This window comes from Limulus polyphemus, unplaced genomic scaffold, assembly GCF_000517525.1.
Source record: "Limulus polyphemus unplaced genomic scaffold, Limulus_polyphemus-2.1.2 Scaffold2232, whole genome shotgun sequence".
NCBI classification, from domain to species: Eukaryota; Metazoa; Arthropoda; class Merostomata; order Xiphosura; family Limulidae; genus Limulus; species Limulus polyphemus.
In genome coordinates this window covers 153,217-179,205 of record NW_013667842.1, presented here as the reverse complement: position 1 = coordinate 179,205, position 25,989 = coordinate 153,217, and the positions used below count along the sequence as shown (strand labels likewise).

Sequence of the window (25,989 nt, the reverse complement as noted above, 5' to 3'; positions counted from 1 at the left end):
TCCTTACCACGGCATCCCACCTGGGATTGTGTCTTTCTTCCTTGGTGGGCAATGCTCTTTCAGAACAGACGGTCTGCTATTCCTCCGTTTGGCCTTCGTATCCGGGCGCTACTGGCTGAATTGGGTCTGGCATTGGATGACATTGCTGTCCCCAATGAACAGCCCATTCCACCATGGCTTATTACCATCCCATCCTGTAACCTTTCTCTGAGTCATCTGGAGAAGGCGGATACTCCCGATTGGAAGTACCGTCTTCATTTTGCTGAACATCTTTCGAGCCATTCTTCTCTTCCTATTTACACGGATGGTTCGAAATCGGGTGACTCTGTAGGTTCTGCCATGGTGTGCTGTGGCTCGGTAGTTGCTTGCAGGATCCCCTCTACAGTTTCTGTGTTCACTGCCGAGTTGTATGCTATTTCTCTTGCCCTAGATCACGTAGAAGCTATGCAGTACAGTAATTGTACTATTTACACAGATTCTCTTAGCTTTCTACTGGCCCTGGAATCATTTAACGTTAGTTCTCACCCTGTTCTCATAGATATTCAACACCGATTGGTCCACTTTTCTCTATCTTCTATTTCCATCCAGTTTTTCTGGATCCCTGGCCACGTTGGTATTCACGGGAATGAGCTCGCTGACACCACAGCTAGGTCCATCTGCTCTGGTGCCATCACGGCTGTGCCTGTCCCATACATGGACTACAGTCCTGTCTTCAAGGAGTAGCTTCGTGCCAGTTAGCAGTCGACTTGGGGTGAACAATGCCATAACAAGCTTTTCCAGATCAAACCTTCTGTTGGTCTTTGGCCGTCTTGCTTCCGTATGGATCGGAAGGAGGAAGTAGTCCTGGCAAGGCTACGCATTGGTCATAGTTTTTTAACCCATCATTTTCTTTTATCAGGTATTGACCCACCGATGTGCAGCCATTGTGACACTCAAGTCACAATAGCCCACATTTTACTGTCATGCCGTCGTTACGACCGTGAGTGGTGGCACCATTTTAGACACATGTTTTTTAAACGTTTACCCCTGACGCTTGACAGTGTCATTGCCAATGGTGACACTGTCCGATTAGATTGTATTTTTAATTTTTTACACACTATAGGTCTTTTTAATTATATATATATATACATCTTTTATCAACATATATTGGTTTTAACTCGTTGTATTTTTACATTTTACTTTAATTTATTTTCATTGTTTTTACAAGTTGTTTGCCACAAATAGCCTCGCTGCTTTGTGCCATAAAGCACCAAACAACCAACCAAAGAATAAAGAAGTGAGAGCATAAACCATGAAAAAGTGTAAAGCATGCCAAAGAATAACAAACCATATGGATGGGACAGAGGAAATGGTTTGGAACAAAATGAGAATAATATTGAGAAATAAAAATAAATAAATATGGGAAGAAGCAAAATCCTACATATCATATTTCCTTTTGGCCACAGGCAAAAAGTAAGAAGTGGGACCTAAGTAACAGATGGTACAAGGAACAAGAGACTAAAGGGTCAAAGAGAGGAATAGTAAGGGCATGGAGAACAGACTGCAAGATGACGATGATGAAGGTGGCAAAAAATAGAGAAAAATCAGGAGTAGAGAATACAGGACGATAATATGAAAACCCAAAAGTATTAGGTAGAGCTGCTCAGAAACCAGCCATGGTCGAAAGTGATGAGCCTTATTTGAACAGCCAATGAAAAAATTTGGAATGGTGGGGAATGGAAGAACACAGAGACATACTATGGCATGTGCACCCTTGTTGTGGATAGACAAGGAAGGAGGAAAAATGAAGTGAATAAGAAGGAAAGTCAGAGTGACGACACTGTTGGGTGGGAGATGGAGGAGTGAGATTGAAGGAGTAGGGAGAGTGACAGAAGTTGAAGGAAAGGAGGAGAGATCAGGAGAAGGTGCAATAAAGGAAATCATGGCTGAGCTGGCCAGTATGGAGTTATCAGGAGGACTCAACATGGAGTGTCCAGAATGAAGGAAAACACGAGTAGTAGGGTAGGCATGGAGAAAAGAATAGTTGGACCAGTCCTGACAGAATGCATCCCCAGCTAAATCTGTGGGAAGAAAAACAGGGGACCAGAAGAGAAGAAATAGGGTGTTGAGAACAATGGCAAACACATTGAGAAGAAGAGTGTCCAGATGAGAGCACAGCCACTTGAACATCAGAGGAACGAAGGAATGATCGTAGGTATTATCTTGGTGGGTCTTAAGAGATGATCCACAACTCAGGGCACTCAGAATAGAACAATTTCTTAGACGTACTTGTTAAGAATGGGCCCAGAAAAGGAGATCAATAATGTTGAAACAGGAGAGCGAGATGTAGTATCCCCCTGGTGATTGATAAAGGAGATAATTGCAGAGTTAACTAGAAGTCATCTAGAAACATCTATGGGATTCTATGGAAGCCCAAGACTCAAAAGAAAGAGAACCTCCCATGCAGTGAGGGAAGGAGAAGATATGGCATGGGAAACCAATCACTCCATGTCTCAAAAGAAGAGTAGAAGGCTGGACCCTGCAGACATACAAGTAGAAAAACACCAAAATGAATGAGAATTGAAATGGGTGTGAGATGTGACTCCTCCAAGTTGAACCAACAAATCCCCACATGCCACTTCCCAAAGGAGGATCAGAGGGTGGCTGTAGAAGGCTTGTTGTTGGGATAGAGCTAAATGAGAAAGAATTATCCAAGATGTTCACCTCAGTCATTCCAAGACTTGGGGCTAGTGTGAACAAATGTAAGTTGTTTCACACCAGACAAAGTGGAATTTACTGACACGTGAATGCCAAATCAAGAAGTTATAATTGTGCTGTACAATATAGAGGGAGTCAGCTGAACTAGAAGGGTGTGTCACACTTCGGTTGGTGGAAAGTTGTTGCATGCTACAGTGCAGCTGTACCACGTGTTAGGTGAAAGTCTCAATACTAGTGGAGAGTGAAAATTGTGCATATATAGAGGGCACCGTAAATTGAGGAAAGCTATTATGTGAGAGAAGGTAAAATATATATCAGAAATACATTTTCAGTATTGGAAAGTATTAATTTTGAGGAACATAATAAAAATAACTCATGTTTACAGACATTGCAGCTCAATAAAATTGTAGTATATATATATTAAAACGTAAGATGCCATAATTTTAAACAAAGAACCAAATATCACCAAGATATACCTTTATTAAGCTTCAGGTAATCTCCATTCATGTAACTTCTTTGTTTCATACTCATTGCTGTAAATATATATGTATGTATATACCTGATGATGACATGGCTGTCTCCAAATATGTTACATCTGTTAAACTTGTAATAACATTTTCTTTGTTACCAATTCAACCCATCTATAAACTGTATAATCTTACATACATACATATCATTGAAGAAAATTTCTGTGGATTTTAAATGGATATAATTTAATACTCATATTTTCACAATTCACAAATGAAAAGGAAATGAAAGAAACTATACAGAACTCTTAACCCTTATATTTACTTTAATTCTTCCTCTATCCAGTCATATTTAAACTTTCTATCTAGCTGTTTTCAACATTTTCATTAGTAAGTGATCAAATCACAAACTTTCAACTAATTCCTGTCCAAAAACAAAGGAAATTGCTTAAAAATCAAAAAAGTAAATAATATATTCTTAAGAGATTATAGGTTTCTGGGGAAAATAGTTATTCTTTGGTATGAGTAGAAAATTTTTAAAAGAGATTGAGAACTGGGTTGCTCTCTTAGAAGTTTTGCAGAAATGAAAATATGAACTTTTTTTCTTCATGAATTATATTAAATAAATGTTGGAAAATAAACAATATTGATTCTAAATTATGTATGAGTTGAAATTGTTGAAATGTTGTTAAAATCTATGTATAACAATGATTTTTTAAAATTTCTGTTAAACAATTTTATCAACTGGCCAAAATATATGAAAATCTAGAATAAACCCTGTCTTCACATGTCGGGCACAATAATGTAGAATATTTTACAAAGTTTGAAAATCATCAGGGAATGAACAGAGATGTTACTAGGTACTTAAAAGACTCGGGGCTTGGGTCCATAGGAGGGTAAATTTTCTGCATTTCAGTATGATATCTATCATGGTTTTCTGTTCTGATTTTTCAAGACACCAACCAAGGATTTGGAGTACTGTCAAATAGAATCGGGTCACAGGCCTCGTTTGCCAGTGCCTAGTGACATCTCTGGTAATGAATAAGAATAAAACTAGAAGGTCTATTCAAATAATATAACATTATTGCATTAACAAGTAACAATGTTTTAACTTCTCTACACTAGCTGCAGTAATGTTTCATTTTTACAGTGATGGAACTATACCAATTAACTTTTTAAAAGGCAGTTTTTGAGTAACACTATAACCAAATTTATGGTGTTTTTTTACAAGAAAGAAGATATTCCACCATATTAACATAGTATTTTGCATTAGTCAGTGTCAACCATATAATCCTTAATTAACCTAAATAAGTCAAAGTTAATATAATGTTAATATATTCTTTAAATTATTAGCTGAGTTGGGTTATAATCCAGCAGTTTCAAAGCTTATATCTTTATTTCTAGTAAAATGACTGATGTGTAAGACAGTTGTAAAGAAACATTTTTTTAACCAGAATTAAATAATCATAATTATTTGTAACTTGGAAAAACAATTATAGTATTGGTAAACATCATACCTGTTTTCAAAATTTCTAAAAGTTATTATTTATACAGTGATACCACTTGCATTTTCACTTATTTTAAACACAAAAATATGAAAAACATCTTTCTCAAGAGCATTTGAACTTCTAAATAATGAAAAATTGATTCTGTAACAAGTTTGTTATAAGTGCAGCAGGCATCCTAAACAATACTAACTATGAAGGAAGCAAATCTAAAGTAAAGACACATTATAGAGTGTCTGCAAGGCATGTAAATTTACCATGGAAATGTTTAATTGACATTCATATTCTTGTATTAGCTTTAAATTAATCAGTAACAGATTGAGTCATAAACTGGCTTGATGTAGACTCTGCTTATGTTGATTCCAGCATTTATGGTAATTAATAGTCAAGGCAACTAAAAACACTGACATATGATTTTTCTTTTTGATATATAGTGGTGTAACGACATCTGGCTGTTTTTTGTATTAATTTCTGAAAAAAGAATTGTTAAGGAGATTTGGATCAATAGATCTGTGCCTACATATACAACAATAAATAATACAGTTATTACTTTCTGAAAATGGTTCAATCCTCTGGACCCTTCACCTTCATCCATGCCTTCTTAAACAACATTGAAGACTAATTAATTCCTGGAAAAAATGAAAGGGGTCTGAACCCCTAAACTCCTTTCCTAGATCTGCAGTGCATATACAACATTATGTAATAGTTATTAATTTCTGAAAAAATGGGCAAAAGGGATATGGCTTCCTGGACCCTATCTCTGTATGTGTGCTTCCTTTTGCAACATTAAAAATTACAGTTATTAATTCATGTAAGAAAGCGGAGTTGGTCTAGAGCCCTCCTCTACATCCATACCTGCTTATATAATGGTAAAGAATACAGTTATTGGCTTCTGGAAAAACATGAATGGAGGGTCTGGACTCCTCCCATAGATCTACATCTGCTTAAACAACATTAAAGTATACGGTTCCAGAATTATAAGTTAGAAACATAACACAGTGTAAAATAAAAACAACAACACAGTCAATTTACACTTTATTTAATGTTTTGGTAGCTACAAAGTTGGCAGTGGGTGCTATCAGCATGTTGCCTTCCCTCTAGGCAGCAGTTAAAAGTTAATGTCAGTGGCATATAGCCTTACTAGCTTTGCAATAATAAAGAGAGGGTGAACAAGTTTACTGGCAATGGGAATTTAAATTAAAACACTCAAATCACAAGACACCCACTCATCATTATGTAGTTTTGTGATTAACAACAAGTAAACATAAGGGAATAAATAGTTTGAATACTTAAGTAGTTGTAATGATCAAAATGATAAATAATTGGAAACACAAATTTTGACAAGTTGATTATTTTTGCAATATTTGAATTAATTGTAATTGTGAGTAATAGATTGTTCGAATAATTGAAAACAGTAATAATTTTGATTAATTGATAATTTTTATGACATTAATCAAGGTAATTGATGCTTTAGGTAATTAATCAAATTGGCCATCTGTATTAGACATACAGTACGTATATACATTGTAAGCTTAAACTTGATTTTTGACTTCTACTGTCATCTGTGCTCGGATGAAATTGAAATTGGATACATAAAATAAAAAGAAAAAAATATTAAACCCCTGCATTTTCTTGAAGTAAATAAGGGAAAACCCAATTTATATATTTGAATGTGATTCGTTGGGACATTTTTGCTAAATGTTTCAATGAAAGCTTGTAAGAGTTGTTGTTCAATTTATCTTGCATACAACAGATTTTAAATTTTTCTTTCTGCATGATGATGTCATTTACTATATAATGCACATGCAACATCATCACATGCAAAAATGATTTTATAGTGTTCATGTTGTAAATTTACCACCAAAATTAGCTTGTTATTCAACATTCACGGAACAAAAAATTACAGTTTGAAGGCCTGTACAATATTTATTGAACAACACAAGATTTTTTTTTATATTCATTAACTGAAAATAATACGTACTGATACAACCATGGATACAACTATAAATTTTGAATAAAAAATTTAATAATTGTGCATATATGGAATTTGATTTTTTTTCATCTTTTAATACATATTTGACAGTTATGATTTAAACAGCTATATATATATATTTGCTTCCAGGTCTCTAAACTTCGAAAAGGCCTATTGTTTATATCGACTCAACAAGATTAAAGAAGCTTGGGCACTGCTGAAGGATGAAAAAGATGCCAGTTTTAAAATTAAAGAACTTACAGCACAAGTGGTGAGTACTTGCTAACAAGCATAGAACAATCCTAAGATTCAAAATTATGTAACAAATATTTCTAGATGTACTAACCAGGAAGAATTGTAGCCTCGAACCAAAAGTAAAAACAAAAAATACTCAAAATCTTCCCAAATTTTTTATTGTTTATTTTCATTTTGTTTGTTCTGTTCAGTTCTCCTCAGCATTGCATTAAAAAGTCTATTCAAAATGTTTTGTTTGAGCTCAGTTTGACAAGATTTGCATTTGATAATGAAACTTTAATGTTCATTTTCTTTAACTTTTGTTTCAAAAGGTTTAATTCTTTTTTAATAAATTATCAAATGATACTGACTTATACTTAGGTCTGTGTGAGTAATTATATTACACACACAGGCCTTATCTGTACTGTGGTTTCTGGAGGTTCATTAACTCTCGGAGACATTGCAGCCTTTGATCAACATGTTGTGCAATTGCTTATGGGCCTCCTACTCACATCCTGTCAGCCAAGTTCTTTCTCCTCAGTCAGGATTTTGATCTACTGGACTATGAATATAAACTGATTTGCTTTTGATAGTGGAATGACTTTAACCTCCCAATCTCATTCTGGTTTTCATTCTCATGTATGTTCCTTTCCTTGTCTTTTGCCTATGTCCTTTGATATTTGTTGTTTTATTTTTACTCCATGATCCTAATTCTTGGAGTTTACCTTATCTTTCCTTATTGCTTGTTATAAGGGTTTATACTGTTTTCTTTCTTCTAATAGTTCCTTTCTCACACCCAAATGCCTTGTCCCTTTCATGTTCATGACTTTTTTGTCCTGACTTGTAGGCATTCTTTGATTCATTTCTTGATTCCCTGTCCTTGGTACCTACTTGGGGATCAGGCCCCTTGTTTTCTTTTTCTCTTTTCCCCATTTAAGTATTTTTGCCTTTTTCTCACTACCCTCCTGTATTTACTCACCTATCTCCACCTTCTGCTTGAAGAACTTCTTTGTGTTCCAGAGGGATTTTCTGTGAAAGTTTTTTCCTTCTCTTTGCTAGGTTAGCCTGTTCCACTTTGTCTGTTCTGTTCCTCCTGTTCATTCTCATATGGTTGGGTTACATTTCTCTATACTGTATTTCTTCCTCCTCCTCCTATATATTGTCTTCATCTGGTTCTCTTTCTTCACACAGATGTCTTTGGTGATGTTCATTTCTCTTTGGAGACCTGGAATGGCATTATACAACTTCATTCCTCTTTATCCTAACAGGTTTTTCTTCTTTCTTAACCTTGACTTTTACTCCTGTTCCTCATCTGGATCTGTCTTCCCCTAGCATTCCCATTCTAAGTTCCAGGCCATCGTTTTTTCTTGTTTTCCCTATACCAGACATTTAGCTCATTGCTCTTCTTGTCGGTGACTATTATATCAGGTCCGATACTGTTGGTATCAAGTTTTCCTCTTCATCTGCTGTTGGTCTCATTTTCTGCCAACATTCAATTTTAATTTCTCCAACTTGGCCTTTCTCCTCACTTCTCTTCTTGATTGCCTTCCCATTTCCTTTTCTCCTTCCTCTTACCCCTCCTATGGTTTTTCTCATCTGGTCTGCAGTTGACCATGGTCACTGTGCTGGACATCTTTCTACACATCCCTCTTGAATCATCCTCCATATGTTTTCTATGTTCCATCCACCAATCTCACATCTTCTCATTGCTTCCTTTTCTGATCTACATATCGTCACCCCCTTTTATATTCAGTTGTCTCGTGATTTCATTTGTAAGTATTTATGGCACCCCTTTTCATGAAAAATTGACTTCTTGACCCATTCTAGGATGATATTCGCTTTTCATGATTTCTAAGTGCTTTGTCATAACCACTCAATCTTTGGTACTTCTGGGCATTTTCTTCATTTCTTGTCTCAGCCAATTTCACCCTTCTCCATTTCATTTGGAAGCTCTGGTGTATCTGGTCACCAGGATTTGTGCTTCACATTCTCATCCTCTGTGAGAGGATCTTTCACTTTTGGGGTCTATGGTTTCTCTGAAACCTCTTATTCCTTTGGGGCATGCACACATGCACCTCCTTCAGTGAGCCTTATGAATCCAAGGGTTTCTTTCTTTGGTTCCGTTGTCCTAGTTTGTGAACTTTTATTCTCTGGAGGAATCCTCATGGTGACTGCATCTTACCCATACTACTTCCAGCATTTCTTTAACAACTCCCAAACTGGATCTGTCTCTTCACTGATGTTTCCCTCTGATTGATACACATCTCTGGATAAGAACATGACTTTTGACATTTGAATGCAGGTGAGCATCCCCTCCATATCAACATACTAAAACTTCTAGCTGTTCATTGGGCATATTTCCATTCATGATCCAATCTATCACTTCCATGGTTGTTATTTAGACCAAAGGTCTAGGAGGCATCCATTTCAAGACTTTTGCCTTCAGGTGTTGGGTGTACTCTTTTGGGCCCATTAACATTGGGTTTATTTTGTTGCATGTCATTTATCAGTAGCTAAAAACCAGGTGGCAGACTGCCTCTCTTGGTTAGTCTGCATTCTACTAAAAGTGGTCTCTACAACTCCAAGTCTTTGTTGGGTTTGCTCTGGGTTGGGCATGCCTCTTATAAGTGCCTTTGCCATTCTCTCCAATTCTGGGCTTCCTATCTTCTGGTTCCTTATTCCTTGTTTTTCATTTCTGACTGTTGATGCTTTCAGCAAAGCCTAGTCTCACCTCATTTTCTATGCCTATCCACCTCTTCACCTCCTCTTGAGTCCTTGCTTTGATAAGTGACACTCCTTGTCAGATCCTATTGTTAGCACCTGTTTAGTGAGTTCAGCCTTGGTTTTCTCTGCTTCTTTGCTTAACTTCCAGACCCTCCTTCCTCTACTTAATATCCCTTCTCTCTTGTTTCAACCTTATACGTTTTTTTTTCATCAAGGGATATCCTCCCACTATCTTCATTGTTGGATTTATCTGATCCATTGCCCATTCTTCTTGTCCTTCCGCTGTGTTTGTCTGTCAAACAAAGTGGCAAGTCTTTCATCATTGGTCCATTTGATACTTCTTTGTTTCTGGCCATCATACTGTGAACCATTTTTCTGCCTTTTTATCTGGCTATGGTTTGTTGGTCTCTGTCTTTGCTGGTTATCAGGCAACCTTGTTCATGGCATTTCACCTTTCCTGGTATCACAGGATATTTATCTCCTGTCCTTTCCACTCTGTTCTACTCCTTTGTTTCTTCATCTGATTCCCATGCCTGACTGGAACCTTATTGTAGTTTTACACACTCTCACATGTGCCCTGTTCAAGCTGTTGACCTTTTCCTTTTTGTACTTTTTTTTCTCCAGACTTATTTCCTCCTTCTCATTTGCAGTTACTATTGTTCATATGTCTATACTTTGGATGGTTATTGCACCCTCTTCCACTGCACTTACATACTCCTCTCCCTTGACTAATCGTTCCTTCCTAAGACTTCTACCACTCAGGAGAGTAACCATGTTTTCTCTATCTGCTTTCCTTCTATCTCTCACTTAATTGATTGTTCAGACCTGAAATGGTTCCTGTGTCCTGCTTGAGCAGTTTGGTTTGCTTATCTAGACTTCTTCCTTTCAGGGTCACTGCCATCATCTGTCTCTACCCTGGGACCCTCTTCTTCCAGGGACCTCTGTCCTTCTACCTTTCCTGAATGGGTTCTTCAACTCCACCAATTAGTATATTCATGTTTGGATGTGGATGCTCACAGGTTATTTCACATATCTTCACATTCAATTCATCACCTTTCTCACTCTCTCTCTTCTCGTTTTCTCCGGCCTTCAGGTGAGACCATCCAGGTGGGCATGTGGATATTTCTCCTTGTGTTTGTCTCTTATTATCTCCACCATCTGGATGTTTCATCTCCTGCCAGATTTCAGCTTCCACTGTTCACCATTCCCCAATCAATCTGTCATTTTTGAGAAACATTTGTATAATCTCGCTTTCAGAGTCTTACCTCCAAAAATCAGCATCAAGCCAAGATAATGGAAAGTGCTCATACCATCCATTCTGGCTCTACTAGTGCCTACTGTTGACATGGGGTGTTCCACAAAACCAGTTGATGTATCCTTGTGATGTGTGTATGTCTATATGTGATCACCTGTTGCATTGTTTCCAGTAAAAGACCTGCAACTGGAGGATCTGGGCACTTCTCCAGGACTCTTCAACACAAATTTTCCTTTCTCTCCTTATCAGTTCCCAGCTGCTGAGATGGTAGATCATGGAGAATCTTCTCCAGTTTGACATAGTACAATACAGTGAGAAATAGGTAGGTGACTCTGCCCATGTAGTGCAGGTCATTTCTCAAAACCAGAACTTGTATCATTTGTGCCCTCTTCCTGCAGGCAGAGCCTTTTCAGTTTAGAAGAGGTGAGCAAAGACAGCACAAAATCATGTGCCCTCCTCCTGCAGCCTCAGTCTGTATAGTTCATATACACATTATATGAAACAAAACTGCCTAACTAATGTGCCATCCTTTTGCATTTAGGGTACGGTTTTAACATGCCCCAACCACACTATACACTTGGGCTTGCTGACCACATGTGTAAATGCTCTTACGGTCGTGTTCTTATTCTGCTCATCCTGGTGACACATGAGACTCATTTGCCTCTTCCCCCTTACATTCCATGTGAAGAGTATACCCTGGTTGAGACGAGATGTGATCTCCCACAGGTGTGCCCCTGCCATTGGGTGTCACACTCCATAGGCTTGCTTTCAGGTGCTTCAGAAGGGAGTTCATCTAGTTAACATTTTGCACCAGCCCCTTCACCATTTCAGCATGGAATTATAGCATTTCTGTGTGAAGAAGGGAGTTATTGTCTCAGAATAAAGTTACTTTATAATTAAATCTACCACCATTCAAACCCATATAAAAAGTGGGAAGTACCAATAAAAATTTGAATTTGAAAATTTTATTAATATTAGTAGAATAAAGACATTTGATCAAGTGAGTAAAATTAGAAACACTAATGGCTAAAACTTTTTCTCACTTTGGAGGAAACTTATATGAAACAATAATCAGAAACTAGAGTAATGTAAACGTGATTTTCATCTGTCAGTATTCTTTCATATTTCAGTTGTTGAAGGGCTCAACAAAGTTTCTTTAAATGTTATATGACTCATTTTGGTTATACAAAATGTTATTATGACTAGCTATTAAACACTGTTTAAATTAAGTTGATGATGATGTATTTTTTATTTTATAAAGCTATACCGTTTAGAGAAATATGAGAAATGTTTTGAAGCCTACAAAGAATTGGTAAAAAACTCAGAGGTGAGTTAAGCATATATTTCCGTATCTTTTCATAATATTGTCAAATAGCATGAAAAACTTCAGAGCAAGATTTATTTTTCTCTAGCTTTTTTTTAAAGAAAACTTTCATCAACATTCATTATATGATGAATTCAGAAAAGAAAAGTTTTGGTCACTGCAATGTCAATGTTGTGAATGCAAAGAGCAGATATGGTTCTATGACTGAGTAGCTCTAGTATTTAAATTTTTTCATTACATGACATAAGAGTAATTTTAAATGGCACCAAAAAAGTAAAATATAGTTGCTATATTTTTGTTTCAATAATTTCAAGTTAAAGAATACAGTTGATATGGATCTCAGAAAAATATAAACAATAAAACTAGCATGAGGTAACAAAAATTAAATGCGCATTTCATGAAAGATCTTCAGTATTTTTTTCCTCATTACAAATACATGTTCAGTGGATTTTTTTGTAAAAGTCTTAATTTTATCTTGTGCCATTTTCATTGTTAACTGGTAGCAAATTTGTCATGGAGCAAGCTGATTAATTAATTTTGGGAATTAATGCCAGTGAAGTGGATTAATATAAGAAATGCCTAATGTGAGATCACTTTAGGCATTTGGAAGTAAGTAAGCATTTTATTTTATTATATCAGCTTATGTAAGTATGTAAAGATTTTAACATTACCTTTAGGTAACTTGTGTCAAAAGTTCATCATTGGTTTGATAATATGTTGCATGCATAACCTAATTGACAAAAGCTTTCTGGTGATGAAAAAGGTCTTAACAGTGTGATTATGTGGACCAGTCAGAAAAAGCTTATCTGACTGTTCCTCTGACTCATTTTATGTAAATTCACAGAAGTCAGAAAAGACCATAACTATATGACAAGTTTAGTTTAAAGCTATACTGGTCCTCCCACTTTTGTTTTGTTTAAGTTAGTTCCAGAGTGAAGGTAATTTATGCAGACATTGATCATCACTATTAAATAAAACCTTTTGAACACTGTGGGATTTAAGAAGCTTTCACCTACACCAAAGACCACAAGGCCTAAAATTTAAGGTTTTGTATTAGGGACATTTAGATTTCAACACCTTTAATCTGGAATTTCTTTGTAATTTGATATTTCATATATTTTTCATTTCTAAGTGAATTAAATGTTTTTGTGAGTTACTTGTATTCATATTTATTTCTTAATGGCTGTATCATCATTAGTCCATTTTTCAATTCATTGTGTGTTCCTTTGCATTTAAGCTACTTGAACACCCTTCATATCATCATATTTGTCAATTAATGTTTGTTTAGTTTATGATACATTTATTAATTGTGCCATCTGAGTTTTTCACTAAATGATAACCTTTTTCATGTATTTTCTTGTTTAGTTACACTCACCTTATTTTCTTCAGATAGAGCTTGACAGTTTTGTGCTTGTTTGTGTTTTGATGTTATTAGCAAGTACCTGTAAAAAGCCTGTTTCCAGTACCTATTTTTACATTCCTAATTTTGAGTCATCATCTTCATCAGAACTATCTCTTTCTAACAAGAAGACTAGCTTACGGGTTTATCTCTTCTTGTGAATGATAGTAAAGTTTATTCAAATATGATAATAATAAGAAATATTAAATAAACAATGTTAAAATAAAATACATGATGTGTAATAAACCTTCTGTGAATAGCCTTGGTGCTTTGCATTAAACCCTGTTTATATGAAGCTACACATAGCCATATTTACTGTAATTCCAAACATACTTACCTCCTCTCCCACTTATAGCTATTGCTTGACTGACAGGGTTTCTTCCTTTGCCCATTAAGCATTGGTTTGATTTTTTCTCCCTTGATCCAGTCTTTTATAAAATTGCCCTTGACAGTATTTAACTTGTGATCCTCTCCACATGACAATGTGCCCTCTATTTTGGTACTGTATATAAGCACCTCATTCAGATAATGTTATAATTTTTTCTCCACAAAGTGTTCAATAATGAGTTTCTATGTGCTGCTACTGTTAGAGATATTTGTTGTGATTTTTGCATTGCCTAGTTTCTTTTGTGAAATTAAGTAAATATATAATAAAAAATAAAACTTTTTTGTTATGACACAGCAATTATGGCATGGAGGCTAATCAGCACTCTCCTATCCCACGTCTGATATCAAGCATTGCTCAACAGTCGTTGGGGGGGGGGGGGTCGCTTTCAGTTGAAACTGTCTGTGATCTGATTCATAGTGATATGGAGATATATATTAGATCTAGGGGTGTTTCTCCAGGGGGGTTCTAAGGCTGCTTTTTTGATGTTTGTTGACATTCTGGAGGGAATTTAGACTCGCTTTTTCGGACACCTTTCTTTACTAGGTTGGCTTCTCATGAGGCAAATTTGGCCTTTGAGACTATAACTTTCTTATTGGCGGAATAGTCTGAGGGCAAATCCTTAGTTCTTCCTCAATCACCTGATGTTGCTGTTCATGCAGGGAGGTTTATTGCTCACTTACATGAAGGGATTGCTTGTCTACCACATTTGTCGGAACAACATGCTTTGGCTTACCACTACCAGGGGATTCATATTTAGATTCCCAAAGACTAGATCCACTTTTGGAAATGTGGGGTTCTAGAATAGAGCCTGTGATCAATTTTAACAGATCACAATTTTACCAGATAAGTCTGACCCTCACTACAGTCCTGAGGTATTTATCATCCTTTCAAATTCTGTCGGAAGCCTCTCACTGATCACCACATCAATTTGTTGATGAGTTGGGTCCTTTATTGACATCTACCTTGGTACGATTGTCCGCTTCTGCTCTTTCTTTAGTTTCTTGGCTGGTATGTTGTTGGGATTTATTGGGTATGGATGCCTTGTTGGAGGACATTTGTCTGCTGGCTGCCACCCTCCGTAACTTACACGAGGCCGTCTTTTTTTGTCCCTTGATGTTTGTGGGCATGCCTGTGGCATTGGAATTCTGGATTCATGCCACCCATTTGCATTCCTCTTTATCGCTGTTGGCCTCTCAAATTTCTTCAGCTCCTACAGGGAGTCATGGCTCTACCTCTGTTTGAGTGTTCCAGCCTCCCACATCAGCCCCTTGTACCATTAGTGCCAAGAATAGATTCCATCTTTATCATAGAGGCTCCTCCACTCAGTTGGACTGTTACCAGCGGCGGCAGTGACTACCCTATGCTTGGGGTTTGTGGGGGGAGGACTTGCTTACAACATTTTCTGGACATACGGAATTTCTTTATCACAGATCCATGTGTTAACATTTCTCGATTTTGAGTAGAGTGAAGTTTCTTTCTTACCTGCATGAATTCTCTAGAATACTAAGACTTGACAAATTTTTTCACAACAAATTTCACCCTACTGAAAACTAACATACACCAAACTTCAAAGAAAACTCTTCATGAACATCACCCAATAGAGAACCACATTTAGAGAGTTATATTAAAGCAGTAGAAAATGATGTAATACAAACATTAAAATATTCCAAGTAATGTCATAATAATATTAACCAAAATAAAATAAATGCTTTAAACAATCTTAAATCAAACACAATATTATAATAAAGCCAGCAGACAAGGGTGAAGCTACTGTTATTCTTAACAAAGATGACTGTATCACAGAAGCTAACCGTCAACTAGAGGACACTAATTCTACAAGAAACTCTCACATGATCCTACAACTCAGTTTATTAAGACCATAACTGGCAAATTTAAAGAATTTCTTCAAAACAATAAGATTAACAAAGAAACCTTTCAGTATTTGATACCTAGACAAGATTTTCCTGGTAGATTTTATCTCTTACCAAAAGTACACAAACCAAACAATCCTTGCCGACCCATAATTCCTGGCTAATCTCAGGTATCCACTATTTCTTAATTTAACTACTCTACTTTGATAATCAAATTGATGTACATTTGATTTGGGGCATACTACTGATAAGGTAAATTCATCCCTTATATTAAATAACCAAGTTTCTGGAGTCCTTGTCTTATAAAAATAGAATGGTTTATGAAGAATTATTATTTTCTCACATAATTCAGCTATTTTATTTTTAATTCCTACAAATATTATATAGTTACAATGGGTACTAAATAAATTCCTGAATCAGGGTCACATACTTGAATAGGTCCCTCTATACATCTCAACATATCTACTTCTGTCATTTTTAGATAAGTATGCTTATCACTTGAAACAGCAATGTATGATTTTTCATTTTCTACAGTTAAAGCCAAAGAGTGGTTTAAAGTTAATAGTAAGGGTACAATTTTGTGCAATTTAAACATCATATCTGTTGCTGTCAAGGGTATCTCTATAAACATCCTTAAAGTATCCCTGATAACAGCTGTCTTTATATCAGCCCATCTATAATACATGTAAATCTGATCACTATGAGTAGGGATTGCAAACTGTAAATGTGGAGTTAATTTCCTTTCAATTTCATCTAATACTCTTTCTAACTTACTCAGGGGTAGAAAGTACGAACTCATCTTTCTACCTGCAGCTACATACAATGCTTGTACTAACTTGGCTAACTCTGTCTTGCTACTTCCTACAGTAAAAAATAGTTATTCTAAATTATTCTGAATCCTGGTGTTAAAAACTAACATTTCAATTCCTGCTTTGTGTAGTTCAGTTTGTCTGATTCTGGTGTATATCAATGCATTACTAATGTTCACTAAAGCTCTAAATATTTTCCTAATCTCTTGGTCGTGAAATTCAGTTATCTGGTTTAATGAATTCATTACAGTTGCTTGCTCTCCTATTAAATGAATCATTTCCTTAGATACCTGTTTCTGTCGCTCTGCCTTTTCATTTAATTCACATAAGTTGTCGGTGGTCACAATTCTGAATAAAACATTTTAAAATGTATCCATCCGCATTTATTAAACCAGGTTTCTGTTGAGTAAGGTCCGATATTGATACTCTATCTTTAATATCTTTTAATTCTAATAATAACTTGCCTATCTTGTCATGGTATTGTCTCACTGAGGTTTTATAATTTTCAATTAATCCTTCTTGTAAGAGTCTTGCTAACTGTAAGATAGCTGTTCCCTGATATCTCATGTGATGTAACATCATAGCTTCTGAACGCGAGTATTCACATCAAATGAATTCTTGAACTTTACAAACTCTTTTTGTAAACATACTGCAGAAATATAAAATTGCCTTCTTAATCAAAAACCATACCTACCTTGTTTTCTACTGGAACAATGCTTACATTTTGTCCAGTTCTGATTTCTACCATCAGTAACATAAGAATCTTAGTAAACCTATAGATATATTTACTAATAATACACATAATTATAATATTGAGTACAATATATGCAACATACATTAACTATGTACATGTTCATAACTTATCCTATTCAACTTAGTTATTGAAAGCATTGATTACACTGTCTTTATGAGAAACAGTATTAACAGCATTTACATCAATTTTGGGTTTGTGTACAACTACTATATCACTCATTTCCTCCTAGTTGTAGGGGGCACTTCTGGCTGAGTTAATATAGGACCATGTGATCTAAGTTTATAGTCATGGGTCACTACACAAGTTTGTGGTGTCACTGGGGTATTTGAGATGTTATCTTCAGTTACTGGGGCACTACCTTCACTATCTCCACTACTAACTGGGGTATTTTCTGTTGTTATTACTTCATCACCTAGTACAACATTCTCATCTTCTAATTCTAGTGTTTCTGGATCTGGTTCTAGTATTTCATCCTCATAAGACAAATCAAACTCACCTAAGTTATCAGTCTCTTCAAGAACACACTTATCTTTTTCCTGTTTCATAGTTACGACTGCTACACACTCGCATTGATAAGGTTTATAACCTTTTACTTTCTTTAACCTATTAACATGTACTAGTATTTACCTTTTCTGTACATTTCCTGGATCTCAGAATTAACTGGACTTGTTTGCTTAAGAACTATAAAAGGACCTTTCCATAATTTTGCCAGCTTTTTAGTGTTTTCTTTCTTAACAGTTGGGGGTGTATAACAATACTTTGTTCCCTAACCTTAATGTCCCTAGTTTGTGCCTTCATTTATGTTTGCTTTCCTCTACCTTCAGCAGCTTTAGTTAAATGTTCACTAGCTAACTCATATGCTAACTGCATTCGCTGTAATAATTCTGTCTTGTAATCATAATCTACTGCATAATTAACTTTTCGAGGAGCTAATATCTCCTGCATAGGTAACATAACATCTCCACCATGTAATAGGAAGAAAGGGCTTTTCTGAGTAGACTCATTATTAGCACTTCTATATGCTAATAATAACAAAGGGATCTGCTTGTCCTACATTTCCTGATCCTTCTCACAGTATTGGGAGATCATGTCTAACAAAGTTCTGTTGAATCTTTCTATCAAACCATTAGCAGTTGTGTGATAAACTGTAGTCTTAATTTCCTTACACCTAATAACTCGCAAACTTCCTTCATTAACTTAGAAATGAAGCTACTACCTCTATCTGTCAGTAAATACTGTGGTATAGCATGTCTAGCTACTATGTCATTTACAAATGCTTTAGCAATGGTTTCTGCTTTTTGATCAGGTAAGCATATTGCTTCAGGAAATCTAGTTAGGTAATTTGCGACTACTAACACATATTTGTTTCTTGCATAGGATGTAGGCAATGGGCCTAATATATCCATAGCTACTAACTGAAAAGTCGTGGTTAAACTTGGCATACTTTGTAAGGGAGCGTTCTTAAAATGTGGGCTTGTTTTTCATTTCTGGCATTCTATATATGAATCACAATAATCCTTAATATCTTTCCTCATATTTGGCCAGAAAAATCTCTTACTTATCCTACTGTAATGTTTTTGCAAAATCTGTATGTGCTGCAAATGGTGTGTCGTGATAGGTTATTATAACTTTCGTTTTTAAGTTACGTGGTACAACTATTTGCAATTACCTATTGTCATTAACGTTTTTACATAAGATGTTTGAATCTAACTTGTATTTTGCATCTTCTCCCTGTAATATTTTATTTCGTAAGATGTTAATTTACTTATCTTTCATCTATTCATTAATCACATGATCTAAATATCAAATTACTTCTAACTTGTCTTCATTTTCAGCTTTTACCCCTCTTACTTTGTTAATTGTCTGTTTTTCTTCAGTATCTGTATTTACTATTCTAATTCTAGTCAGAGCATCGACATTAGAATGCTTTCTACTTGTTTTATATACTATTTCAAAATCATAATCCTGTAACATTAATTACCATCTCGCTAACCTAGAGGAGGGGTATTTTAATGTCATTAACCATCTTAATGGTGTATGACCTGTGATGATAGTGAATTTCCTACCATACAGATAACAATGGAAAGTTTTAATTCCATGTACTACAGCTAAGCATTCCTGTTCTGTAACTGAATAATTTGTCTTGTGTTTTCCTAACTGTCTACTCTGATATGATGTAGGATGTTCTTTTCCATTTTCGTCTAATTGTGATAATACTGCACCTATAGCGTATCTTGAAGCATCTGTGCATAGGATAACCTCTTTACTGAAATCTGGATAGCTTAAAAGGTGCTTTTAATAAAGCATCTTTTAATTTCTTCATTGTCTCCTGTCTTTTATCCATCCACTGGAATCTTATTTCCTTCTTAGTTAATTTGGTTAAAGGTTTTGCCAGCAATGCAAAATGTGGTATAAATCTTCTATAAAATCCTAAAAGTACATGAACATCATTTACTGTCTTAGGTACTGGATAATTTTTACAAACTCTAACTTTTTATGTCAGGCTTTACACCATCTGTAGTTACCAAATGATCTAGATATTCTACTTCTTTTTTTAAAAACTGATGTTTACTTGCTTAAACATTAAATTTCCTTTCCGTAATCTGTCAAATGCATGCTTTAACTTCTAAATGTTCTTAAAAACTTGCATTGAACACTTTGGCATAATCTAAATAACAAAAACATTCCAAATCTTGCAAGCCTGATAATACAACATGATCTTTGGAATGATGAAGGAGCATTGCATAAGCCAAAGGGCATTCTATTAAACTGAAATTTACCTGAAGATAATACAAAAGCAGTTTTAACTTTATCTTCTTCTATCTCTACCTGCCAATATCCATTTTGTAAATCCAAAGATGAAAAGTATTTACTATTACCTAACCTATCTAAGGTTTCTTGGATATTAAGTAATGGGTAGATGTATTTGACTGTTACAACGCTCACTCTCCGAAAATCCACACAGAACTTCAATTTTCCATCCCTCTTAGGAACTAATACAACTGAAGATGCATGTGGACTACTACTGTCCTCTATTACTCCTTGTTCAAGTATCTTTTTTTACACATGCTGTAAATTCTACCTTGTGTTTTTTTGGCACACTATAGGGTCTCTATAGGGTCACAAGCATTAGGGTCATTTTCTCCTACAAATATAAATGTGAACAATATTATCAAACCCTGTTTATGTTTCTTTTCTATGTCTCCTAAGATAGAATCCCAATCTATCTTACTTTGTTGCACCTGTTTCTTAGTATTCTAACATTATGCTGTCCTACTGCAGCTAATTGTTCTCTACTACTAGCCTTACCTACCACTATATGCTTAGATAGTATTACTTTTTCTTCATTTAGATGTAACACTTTTATGGGTACCATGTCTCTCTCGGACACTTTACTAATACAAGCGGCTATATAAAAGCCTGCTTCTTCTACCTCAATAGGTTCAACTAAAACTTCTTCATTATACTTAGTCATTTACTTTAGCTTCAACAATAAATTGACTTCTTTCAGGTACTTCAGTTACTTTAATCTTACAGGTACTCTTTCCTTCAAATGCTCTGTTGGGATGCTCTTTCGCTTATGTTATGTATAATCTGAGGGATTTGAATTACTACTTCCCTGTTTCAAAGTCTTATTTGCTACCTTATTCTGCCTTAATTTTACTGTTACTTTATTCTTCGTTTTCCCACTACTACTTCTGCTAGGCTTAGAGCTTTTCTGTTTATTCTTACTCACTGGATTTATTTTTAAACACTTATTATTCTTACCTCTCCAACTTTGTTGTGAATTGCTACACTTTGGCAGATCAGCGCTTTTGTCTTTTGACTGCTGATTCTTAGCCTTGTTAATGCTAGTGTTAGGCATCTGACTATTAGCTTTAGTCAGTGGGAAGGTATCATTTGTCGTAACTGTTGCACATATATCTGAAGGTTTAGGTCCTTCAAAGCTTAAGATCTTCATTTCTATGCACAGCTTACCCAAAGTAAGAGATATTTCAGTGTCATAAGCCCTTCAGAAATCTTGCCCTATGATACCATCTGTTTCTAAGTCTATCTGCTTACAGATTTAAAATGAGTGTTCTATCTCTAACTTTCCTATTTTCATCTAATCACTATATTTACCTAGTGTTTTAGCAGGATGTCCTGTTATAGAAGTTAAAATACTTTTAGAAACTTCTTTCCAAACATTATTTACCAATGTTGGATTTTTATCTACTAGTTCTACACTTAGTAGTGTCAACCAATAAACAACATACTATAACTTCTATTTCTACTAAACTACTGGTGACACTTCATTAATACTATGGACACTCAATCTCTTATTGAAACTGCTGGAACTACCTCTATTTTTTTTTTTATTCTATAGCAAATGTAGGGCTACCATAATTTTTAGGGAACTTTCCTCTGTAAGTTCCAGCCTTTGGGGCTTTTCTGTTTTCTGTGGATGTCAGCAATTTTGGGCTATGTGGACCTTAATACCACAATTAAAACATGCTACTTGCTCATTTCTTTTCTGTTTCTGAAAACTTTTTTGTCACATGACCAACCTTACCACAGTTAAAACACTGGAAGCTGTTGGGCTTACTTTGCTTATTTTGGCAATCTGTTTTACTATATCTGTTACTACTTACTACATTTACAATTGAGTGTTTAGGTCTGTATATCTGTTTTTCTTTTACCTTTTCTTAAGTAGCTACTTCAATCAAATCAAGCGAAGTTGCTTGAGGTGTACTTGCTTCATTTACATGACTTTGAGGTGCATTACTAAACAAACCTTGCTCACAATCAGATTTTAGACTGTCCTGTATCATTAGTGTTTTTGGGTGTGTGTAAGCTCTGTGCAATATATTTCCTAACTCGTGCAACTTATGTCCAAATACTCGGACGGATTTGTCTCATTGCTGAGTTAAGTTACATATTTCTGTCAAAATCACATTCAATGTTTCTTACTTTCTATATCCCTTTACTAATCTGCATACTAAATACTGAAAATCTGTGATTTTACGCCATTCATTATAAGCCCTAATATAGTGTTTTGCTTCTCCTGCTGTGATATTCTGGCAGCTTCATTTACAACATCAATAAAGCCCTCAACATCTTTGTCAAGTCTGCCATGATACAACAGTTTAGCACTCATTAAATGTGTAGTGCTGCATGGACGTACTTGTGCAGGTTGCTCTGCTGCGGCTTCATAATTAGTGTCAGCCCTTCTATCAACTCTAGGGTGTGCACCACCCTCTTCTGTAGTTGTGTCTACACCAGCAGTATCCATATTCACTTACTTACTGTTTATTTACTTACACTATTTACACTTACACTATTGCTTAAACTAACATATTTACTTCTACTCCTTTCTTTACTCTAACCAACCTGTCGTTAGTTACTCCAAAAATCCTCAAAGACTGTGCCAGTTGTAACAGGCAGTGCCCTTAGGCTAGACATTGGAGCTTCGACATTAATGCCAATTACACCAAATTTATTTAATTGAGAAATGCAGCGGTGAATGGAGCTCACGAGTCACTAACTTGAGGATATTTACAGTCAGACTAAAGAAAATGTATCTGAGTCTGAGGTTTCACAAAATACATCAATTTTATTTAAGTTCTTACATATGACATACACTCTTTTATTAACAATCAGTTAGGTTTTTAATAATCATAACTTCAAAAGTTAATCAGTACTGACAATATGTTTCTCATTTTCTCAACCTATTACAGATACCAATCTCTTTTATATAACACACTTCACTATATTTATCCTAAACTATATTAATTTAAGAAGAGAAATAGCAATTTTACTTACATCAAATTTGAGGAGGTGTTCCTTTGTAAATTAGATATGTTCATCATCTCGGCTTTCAGAACTTTGTGCAAGTTATTTGTCTTCAATAACTGCCATGGAGAACTGTTGATTCACCCTGGAGAATTAATTTTTAAGTTCCAGACACAAGTTTTTGTATGATATATTCTCTATGTTCTTACAAGTTTCCAAGTAGTGTGCATAACTACCTAATTGAACTTTTCCAAAACTAAAACTCAAATAATTGGTTACTATGGTGGTGAGTGAGTCGGTTGCCTTCTTACTTATACCACTATTCCAGTCTATAGTAATAGATCTTACATCAAAGTTTTTAGTAGCCTTCTCTTTACTACTAGATCAGCATCAGTAACTTATCACTGTCTAACTAGTGACTAGCATTTTTCTCAGCATCTTTACGGAGGTGCTAGGAGTTGGTTCTATTTTGATAACTCTTTAAATCATATGATTCTCAGTACTAACTAACTAGCTGACTATGCTTCATCCAGCTCTTGACCTGATTTCACAATACAGGTATCCTTTCTAACACCATTTCCTCATGTGTGTGTATCACACCCAGAAATCTAAATTTTCTTTAGTTTCTTTCTTAAACACTAAAAATGGTGAAGCAGTTGTATAAAACTATTTAATTCCCAATTGCTTCAATCAAGTCATGTGAATGAATATAAAAATTAAGGTTATGTACTGTTACATCTACCTCTTTGTCAAAACATTTTAGTTTTAAATATTGAAATTAATAGGAAAGTCAGACATTGCTGATCTTTTCTCAGATGTTTAAAAAAGTAAATGTTACATAAAGAGTATTTATATTTTAATTGATGACAAAATATTGAACAATGATAAAAGTGGCTCATAATGCTCATTTTAAAACTTCAGTTGACTAGAAGTACCTCAATAATGAGAGTATATAAATTAGCATTTAAAGTAAATAAATAGGAATAATAAGTCTCAACTTTGATATTTATGATATAAATATACAAGCCTGCAATTTAATGTCATGAAATAAATAGAAAATCAGACTTAAGAACTGTTAAAATCATAAAGTTCCATGTGGAAGACTGCGTTTAGTCAAGATGTGACAGTGTGAAACCTTGAAATTAATAGAAAAGCAGAAAATTATTTAGCTTTGGTTATATTACTTCTGTTTGTGAGATAATAGTGAATTACTCTGCTTGAGTGACTAATAATAGCTGTGAATATGATGGGTGTAACATACTCCACTTATGAGTCACTTGAACTGCTAATGTTCACCAATTTTAGGAGTATAAAAGTGATTCATATCTTTTGCTTTAACTATTTCACATCAGTTTCTGCAAATGAATGTCTTTCTGTAATTTTATCAGGTTCTGCAGTATGCATAAGGTACTTTATTCAAATGATGTCAGAAAAACACATAGGTTCAAGAAGTCTTAATGTAAAATGACAAAAACCTTGTAACCCAAGTGCTTTTGAAAGGTAAACATTTCTTCTTCAGGGGCAAACTCTACTCAAAAGTATTTTTTGCGAAACACTTATAAATGTATCGGCATTTTATGTATATGTGGCTGAGGATTTTTCTATAGTAGGTGTCTGTGGCTTGTTAGCAATAAATTCAAACAATAAACAGACAGCACATAATCCACTTGTTTTAAAATATTGTATTCAAAACAACAAACATATATACAAAAATTCTTTAGAATCTATTTGACAAGACAAGCTATTTTTATGTACTCTTATAACAATAGTATTAATGAATACTTCATTCTTGTTACCCCAATTCTAATTCGAGCTTTAAATAATTGTCTCCTTTTCATTAAAGTCCACACCCTTTGAAAAGACAAATTATTCTCCTTATCTCTATTAAACTGTGAAACACACTTTAAAATATAGCCCATTATGGCTAATCACTTAATGCTGGCTAACTTTACGTTTTCTAACTTTATTCTGACTGAACTTTACTTTTTCTCTCTTTTACTTGTGCTCATTAGTCACCTATGTATATATACCTCATTCACTGAGGCCTCGAACTTTCTATAAATTATGAGAGAAATGCTATAATGTAACAATACTCACTTGTGGTAATGAGAAAAAATACTGAGGATTCAAGTAACGTGACATCAACAATATTAGTAAAGCCTACACAACAATTTAATTGCAAACACAACGTATGACTTGTACAGAGTTATGTTATGAAATTTGCCACAACTAACACTTTTAAAACAATCTATCTCCAACACTCCTGACTTAAAAACTAAACAATCATTAAATATTAACTCACAAAATAAATGTAATAATAATGCCTACACTAAACAGCCTTGTATATCCAACAAAATGATACATGGAACAAAGTAATATAATGAAACATTCACTAAGTATGGCACTCAGAATGAAACCTATCCTATTAAAAGAATATATCTTTGGTCAGATTGGTGCTTCTAATGAAAATTAAGCCCCCAAAAATAATGCTGTGAGTGATATCTCTAAAGAAAGCAATAACTGATGATGATATAGCTTTGAAAATAAGGAATGTATTCCAAAATTAGCTATTAGAGCTTCAGCCTTTCTGGTGTGTAATGTGTTTCATAAAACATCTATGAGATGCTTGTTTGTATGTATGACCGTTATGCTTTCAGACCGAGAACATGCTGCATAAGCATGCATAGTTAGAATGTTTCCCCAAGTAAAACAACGCATGCGCGTTATTCACTCTACGACAAACAGTCTGTCTGCGGCAGAGAGCTGCAAAGCTCAGTGATCAAGTCATTATAATTGCTGTATGAAACTAGAAGTAACA

At 34.9% G+C, this 25,989-nt stretch overlaps 1 protein-coding gene across 1 annotated transcript in view; it reads left to right on the top strand.

Moving 5' to 3' along the window:
* Positions 1 to 25,989, top strand: part of LOC106466347 (signal recognition particle subunit SRP72-like) — an 85,036-nt gene that overhangs the window by 11,667 nt on the left and 47,380 nt on the right. Inside the window, exons 4-5 of the mRNA XM_022394341.1 lie at positions 6,792 to 6,912; positions 12,116 to 12,181. Of these exons, the coding sequence (XP_022250049.1) occupies positions 6,792 to 6,912; positions 12,116 to 12,181 (187 nt within the window). The remainder of the gene's footprint in view (positions 1 to 6,791; positions 6,913 to 12,115; positions 12,182 to 25,989) is intronic.